We start from the raw sequence: 7,498 nt of genomic DNA on the forward strand, positions 1-7,498 counted from the left end.
GCCCAGGACCACCCTCCCCGCTGTGCAGGCCAGCCCTGCCCGGTCACCGCTCTCGGACCTGTCACTGAGCATCCAGGAACCCCCCCACCTGCTGTGCAGGCCGGCCCCGCCCAGTCACCGCTTTCAGATCTTGCAGGGTCTTCCCTGCCCCTTGAGAAGGGGGTGGTTTCAGGGACAAGCCATCCCCATGGCCAGCCCTGTGGGAGCTACCACCAATCTCCAGACACCGTCCCTTCTGCTCAGCTCCAGCCTTCCCCGGGGAGGCTCAGGCAGCTCCTTGGACTTCCTGATTGTGTTAGGCTTAGACCAAGGGCAAGGTTGATTTGCGCCCCTTAGCCCATCCTGGGCAGCAGCAAAAGAGAATAATCCCCGCTTAGCTCACCTGGCAGCTCTTCTCTCAGGTTATGAGTTTCAGGCCGGGCTGGGCGCAGCGGTTCACACCTGTAATCCCAGCACTTTGGGAGGCCGAGGCAGGAGGATCACTTGAGGCTAAGAGTTTGAGACCAGCCTGGGTAACAAAGTGAGACCCCCCAAATCTCTACAAAAAATTTTAAATGTTAGCTGGGCATGGTAGTGTGCACATGTAGTCTCAGCTACTTCGGATGCTGAGGTGGGAGGATCGCTTGAACCCAGGAGGTCGAGGATGCAGTGAGCTGTAATTGAGCCACTGTACTCCAGCTTGGGTGACACTGAGACCCCGTCTCCAAAAAAAAGAAAGAAAGAAAGAAAAAAATCTCTGCTGGGAAGCATTTTGGTGCATCTAGTAAACGGCAGGATGGGTGGGGTGTGTGTGGCGGTGACAACACCCTCCACCTGCCCCGGGAGCCTCAGAGTCCGGCCCAGGCAGGTCCGACTGGACTCCAAGGAGGGGAGGTTGAGCCAGGACCTCTAGAACACCATGGAAGTTTACTCCAGAGATCAGGCTGAGCATGTGCCAGTCTCTCTCCCTCCCTCAAGAAACTTATGAAGATGATAGAAAACACACGAATAGATAAATAGCCATTTATAACATACACAGAGCACAACCGTACTGGAAAATGACAAGGGAGACTCAGGGTGGGTCTTGACAACATCCCACAGAAGAGGCGCCTGATGCAGCCCCCACCCTGGTGGCGAAGGAAGTGCCCCCAGGATCATTGTCATGTCACCAGAGTCCAGGCAGGGCCAGCGTCAGGGGAGCTCACCCCAAGGAAGCCGAGCTAATGAGACAGTCAGAAATGAGATGATGCCAGCGGGGGCTCACGCTGTGATCACAGCACTGTGGGAGGCTGAGGTGGGCAAAGCGCTTGAGCACAGGAGTTCGAGACCAGCCTGGGCAACACAGAAAAACCCTGTCTCTACAAAACAACAAAATTAGCTGGGCATGGTGGCACCCAGCTTTAGTCCCAGCTACTTGGGAGGCTGAGGTGGGAGGATCACTTGAGCCTGGGAGGTTGAGGCTTCAGTGATCCAAGATCGCGCCACTGCACTCCAACCCGGGCAACGAAGCAAAGCCCTGTCTCAAAAAAAAAAAAAAAAAAGATGTCACATCTCCAGAGTGCTCAGGGGTGGGGGGCAGAGGCTGTGGAATCAGGAATGGGTGGTATCGGAAGCCAGCAAGCCACTGTGGAGTGTGCGCCTGCCTGCGAGGTGGCGGCAGGACCTCGATCCCACAATCATGCAAACGCCCGCTTTGTGGTGGCCAAGGAGGTGGGGCTGGAGCTGCCTACCCCGAGGCCAAGGCCTCGTCAGCGTCAGGGGGGGCGGTGGGGGGCTGGGGTGGGCCCAGGTGACAGCAAGGCCGAATGGATGAGACCCCCACATGCCAAGGCCACAAGAGCCTCCCCGCCTGTCTGGAACACTCGGAACACATTTCCCTCGCACGTGACCCCTCGAGATGCTTCTGAGAAGTGCAGGGCAAGACGTCGCCACAGGGAGCCTGGGCCGAGACGCTCACCTCTCTGATTTCCTGTAGCCAGGAAAGTATATCCAGTTTTCTCAAAATGTTAAAAAGCAAACGCCGCCTTCAGAGCTTGCCCCATGGAGACTCATAGTGAAAGCAGGTTCCAGGGAGGCCACTGGGAGGAAACCAGTCTGAGTCTCCAATCAGCCCCCAGTTCCCAAATGACCCGGGCACAGAAGTTTCCCCGGGAGCCCACTTGGACCCGGCAGTGTGAGTGCCATCCTCCTAGGCGGTTCTCTGCTCCTGAGAATCTGGGGCGGATCTCCCCAGTCTTCCTGACCCAGAAACCTGAGCCAGTTTCCACTGAGTTTCTAGAACGCGCCTTCTCCTCCTGGCAAGGCTGCTTCTGTGCCTGACTGAATCACTGTGTGCCGCGCCTGCCAGAAGCTGAGAGGCCAAGTTGGGGCCGGGGAGCTGGGGAAAGGCAGCAGGTGGGCCCTGGCACTCCTGGAGTGGGAGCTTTAAAACCCGCTGCTGCCCGTGGCAAAGCGGAGCCTCCAAAACCCACTGCTGTGCATGGCAAAAGGGAGCCTGGCCATGCTGGGGGTGGAAATCTCTTTAAGGGGTGCTGGGGCTCCGACACCAGGACTCCTTCACCCAGATTCTCCTCCCTGGACAGACGCTGGGAAGGGGTCTTCTCCCAGTGGCCTTCCTCTACAAATGAGATGGGCGGGACGGGGCGGAGGGTGGCACCCATGTCCTTGGTGCCTGGCAGGCTCCTCCACACATCCCCGAGAGATCTGTGCTGTCCCAGGACACGGCCCAGAGGCAACCGGCCATCCAAGAGTCCACACTGGGCACTCCCAGCCCTGCTTCTCCCGCTGCCTGTGCCGGCCAAGAGGCCTGTGGAACCCACAGCAGACACTCTCCAGGGCCTACGTCTGTCTCCATCCCCACCCATCCCTGGAGGAGTCACAGGGACCGGCAGGCTTGGCTGCCCCGAGGCAGGGTCTGTGCCCCCTTAGAGAGGGAGGTGCTGCGATCCCGGGCCCCCGCCCTGCGCACTACCTGGGGCATCTGGACCCAGACACACTTCCCTGATGGTCTTAGTGTGTGACTTTTGTACACTTCTGTGATGGTCTTAATGTGCGTTTTGTTCGTTTTGAGACGGGGTCTTCATCTGTCACCCAGGCTGGAGTGCAGTGACATAATTAGAACTCACTACAGCCTCGACCTCAGCCTCCTGGGTAGCTGGGACCACAGGCACATGCCACCATGCCCAGCTTGTTTTGAGTTTTAAATGTGAAAAGCGACCCCTCTGCTATGGGAACCTTCTCCCCCGGAGCAGAATGGCGGTCAGGCCCAGGGAGTGACCCCAGCACCTTTCCTGGCTTGGGAACACGGCGCCCAGCGCAGTTATGAGGTGGGCCCGGAGACACGCCCCTCCCTGGCACGCCCTTCATGGGACAGTGTTGTGTTGCCAGAGGGCCCCTGAGAGAATCTCCGCAAGCCTGAGCTGGCGCCAAGCTTAACGAGGAGGAAGCGGGGTGCTCCCAGTGCCCCTCACCAATCAGGCATCTGTCGCCTGGAACAAGGCACCAGCTGAGGAGGCTGGAAGGGGGTGATTTGTCTCTGAGTTGAAGGGAAGAGGTGACCGAGCTGTTTTCAGGGGGCCACACATAAGCCGGGGACCCTGTCCTTCACCTTCTGGTTGGGGGCTTCTGAGCTCAGGCCCCTGCGTCCCCCTGCCGGCCTCCCCTGCCTCCCAGGCCCTGTTAGGGCACTGCGCCTCCTGCCTGGCTCTGTGTCCAACAGTGACTCTGTCGCCTTGTCCTGGGGCTGTGTCTTCATGGAGACAGATGTCTGTCGAGCTGGGAGGAGGTGAGGGGTGAGTGCTCTGTCTCCATGTGGAAGCTGTGGGGCCCCTGTCTCTGCCCCAGGCTGTCCCATCCTCCATCATCCTTGCCCCATGGTACGGAACCCTCGGCCTGATCCTTGTTTGCTGCAGGCGGTGTCAGAGGTGGACATGAGCTTCAGCTCGGCTGCATGTGGACTTTAGCGGGTCCCGTGCACCCAAGGGGGCCGGCCTCCCAGCTCTTGAGGCCGTGGCCTGCCTGGAGCACCTGCCATCCTGGCAGTGCCAGGCCCCTGAGAGCCACATCCCCCTGCAGGTGGAGTTTGAGGACGGGTCCCAACTGACGGTGAAGCGTGGGGACATCTTCACCCTGGAGGAGGAGCTGCCCAAGAGGGTCCGCTCTCGGCTGGTGAGTGCGCGAGGCCGGCCTGGTAGCTCCGGGTGACTCCTCAGGGATCCCGTCTGGGACGAGGCAGGGCACAGACTGCATCTTCCAATGACGTGGACCACCCCCTCCTCCTGTACCTCTGCTGGAAGGGGGTCCCAGCCTCCCCATCACAGCTGGTCCATGGGCTCCTGGCAGGAGACCCTTCCTTTGCCTTGACTCTGGGTGCGCAGCTCCTGGGCGATGCTGTTCATATGGGGAGGGAGGGTTGGAGAAGCCCCGGCCCCTCCCCTTGTCACGAATGCAGAGCAGACCCACCCAGCCCCCTGTGCCCTGCAGGACCCGCGCTGCCTGACCCCGCACAGGGCGGCCTCTGAACCATCACAGGTTTTGGGGCACAGGTGAAGTACGGGCACCCAAGTTGTTGGCTTAAAAAAGCTTTTCCTGAGCTTTTTCTTATTAAACGGGAGCCTGAGTCCTGGAGGCAGTGGAGGCAGCGCCAGCTTTCGCTCCCGCAGCCCTCATGGGCTTCCTTTATTCTCTTTCTAATGGGGAGGCGAGGTGTTGAGGGACAGAGCCCGTGGGGGAGGTTCCTGGTCCTGGCCACAGCTGCTCAGCCGCAGAGGGGTCCCTCGGAAAACAGATGGGAGCTGCCAGATGGACGGTCCCAGCCCCAGCCAGGGCGCCCACCCCACTAGGAGGCCAGAGGCCGGGGCCGAGTGCAGGGCCCCTCCGCTGGCAGGATCAGGGGTTTACACGAAAACGGGAGCCTGCTGAGCAGCGCCCACAGCAATCAGGGCTCTGTGTCCAGCCGGCTCCTCTCAGAGGCCATAGACAGTGGCTGGGGCCGCGCAGTGTCTCCACCATGCTAACCACTGTGCTTCCACTCTCCCGCAGTCACTGAGCACGGGGGCACCGCAGGAGCCCACCTTCTCGGGGGAGGAGGCCAAGGCCGCCAAGCGCCCGCGTGTGGGCACCCCACTTGCCACGGAGGACTCGGGGCGGAGCCAGGACTACGTGGCCTTCGTGGAGAGCCTCCTGCAGGCGCAGTGCCGGCCCGGAGCCCCCTTCTAGGACAGCTGGCCGCTCAGGCGACCCTCAGCCCGGCGGGGAGGCCATGGCATGCCCCGGGCGTTCGCTTGCTGTGAATCCTGTCCTCGTGTCCCTGACCCCCGAGAGGCCACCTCCAAGCCGCGGGTGCACCCTAGGGCGACAGGAGCCAGCGGGACGCCGCACGCGGCCCCAGACTCAGGGAGCAGGGCCAGGCGGGCTCGGGGGCCGGCCGGGGGAGCGCCCCACTCAACTACTCAGAATTCTAAACCATGTAAGCTCTCTTCTTCTTGAAAAGGTGCTACTGCAATGCCCTACTGAGCAACCTTTGAGATTGTCACTTCTGTACATAAACCACCTTTGTGAGGCTCTTTCTATAAATACATATTGTTTAAAAAAAAAAAGCAAGAAAAAAAGGATAACAAAGGAAAATGTCCCCAAAGTTGTTTTCTAGATTTGTGGCTTTAAGAAAAACAAAACAAAACAAACATTGTTTTTCTCAGAACCAGGATTCTCTGAGAGGTCAGAGCATCTCGCTGTTTTTTTTTTGTTGTTTTAAAATATTATGATTTGGCTACAGAGCAGGCAGGGAAAGAGGCCCGGTAATTGGAGGGTGAGCCTGGGGCGGGGCAGGACGCCCCGGTTTCGGCACAGCCCGGTCACTCACGGCCTCGCTCTCGCCTCGCCCTGGCTCCTGGGCTATGATGGTCTGGTGCCAGTGCCTGTGCCCGCTCTGCACCTGCTGGGAGGAGGCCCAGGCTCTCTGGTGGTCACCCCTGTGCACCTGGCCAGGGGAAGCCCCAGGGTCTGGGGCCTCCCTCCGTCTGCACCCACCTTTGCAGAATAAACTCTTTCCTGGGGTTTGTCTATCTTTGTTTCTCTCACCCGAGAGAAATGCAGGTGTTCCAGAGGCTTCCTTGCAGACAAAGCACCCGTGCGCCTCCCATGGCTCAGGGTGAGGGAGGCCCCCGGCCCTTCTGGTTCGTAGTGAGTGTGGACAGCTTCCCAGCTCTTGGGGTGCAACCCTGAGCGGGTCGGGGGACACAGAGCCAAGGCAGGCCTTCGGGGTCCCGTTTGCCTGCTTCCGAGCAGGGACGAGGCCTGGTGTCCTCGCTCCACCCGCCCACGCTGCTGTCACCTGAGAGGAATCTGCTTCTTAGGAGTGGGTTGAGCTGATAGAGAAAAAATGGCCTTCAGCCCAGGCTGGGAAGCGCCTTCTCCGGGTGCCTCTCCCTCGCCAGCTCTGCACCCCTCTGGGGAGCCTTCCCCACCTTAGCTGTCTCCTGCCCCAGGGAGGGATGGAGGAGATAATTTGCTTGTATTAAAAACAAAAAATGGCTGAGGCAGGAGTTTGGGACCAGCCTGGGCTATATAGCGAGACCCCATCACTACACATTTTTTACAAATTAGCTGGGTGTGGTGGTGTGCACCTGTGGTCCCAGCTACTCGGGAGGCTGTGGTGGGAGGATTGCTTGAGTCCAGGAGGTTGAGGCTGCAGTCAGCTCAGATTGCACCACTGCACTCCAGCCTGGGCAACAGAGTGAGACCCTGTCTCCAAAAAAAAACAAAAAGCAATGTTTATATTATAAAATAGTGTCCTAACAGTCCCCGGGCTAGAGAGGACTAAGGAAAACGGAGAGAGTGTTACACAGGAGCAAGCCTTTCATTTCCTTGGTGGGGGAGGGGGGCGGTTGCCCTGGAGAGGGCCGGGGTCGGGGAGGTCAGGGGGTGTCAGCCAAAACGTGGAGGTGTCCCTCTGCACGCAGCCTTTGCCCGGCGTGGCGCTGACACTGTATTCTTATGTTGTTTGAAAATGCTATTTATATTGTAAAGAAGCGGGCGGGTGCCCCTGCTGCCCTTGTCCCTTGGGGGTCACACCCATCCCCTGGTGGGCTCCGGGGCGGCCTGCGCAGACGGGCCACAGAAGGGCAGGCCGGAGCTGCACGCTCTCCCCACGAAGCTATCTCTGTGTCTTACTCTGTGCAAAGACGCGGCAAAACCCAGTGCCCTGGTTTTTTCCCCACCCGAGATGAAGGATACGCTGTATTTTTTGCCTAATGTCCCTGCCTCTAGGTTCATAATGAATTAAAGGTTCATGAACGCTGCGAAACCCCGTTCCATGCCCCGGCAAGTGTCTTCATTTCTGAGCCTGTGCTAGGGGGACTGATGTTGGGGCCTCCCTGGGGTAGGGCTGCCCGCGCCCTGTTCTCCCGGGAGAAGGTTTGCTTCCAGAGCTGGATGTCCCTCCCCTCCCACTCTCCAGGGTCCCCAGCGTGCAGCGGCTGTCACGCCCCTCACACTGTGGCCAGGCTGGGTGGCTGGGGCA

The 7,498-nt window shown here is 59.6% G+C and overlaps 1 protein-coding gene across 3 annotated transcripts in view; it reads left to right on the forward strand.

Annotated features, from left to right (window-relative positions):
- The window catches only part of KDM4B (lysine demethylase 4B), a 184,540-nt gene extending 177,258 nt beyond the window's left edge, over positions 1–7,282 (forward strand). For all 3 annotated transcript variants that reach the window (XM_054462795.2, XM_054462796.2, XM_063657995.1), the window contains 2 exons: positions 4,054–4,146; positions 5,020–7,282. In XM_054462795.2, the coding sequence (XP_054318770.1) occupies positions 4,054–4,146; positions 5,020–5,196 (270 nt within the window). In that variant the 3' untranslated portion in view covers positions 5,197–7,282. The remainder of the gene's footprint in view (positions 1–4,053; positions 4,147–5,019) is intronic.
- Positions 7,283–7,498: the final 216 nt, after the last annotated feature.

Source organism: Pongo pygmaeus, chromosome 20, assembly GCF_028885625.2.
Source record: "Pongo pygmaeus isolate AG05252 chromosome 20, NHGRI_mPonPyg2-v2.0_pri, whole genome shotgun sequence".
Taxonomy (NCBI): Eukaryota; Metazoa; Chordata; class Mammalia; order Primates; family Hominidae; genus Pongo; species Pongo pygmaeus.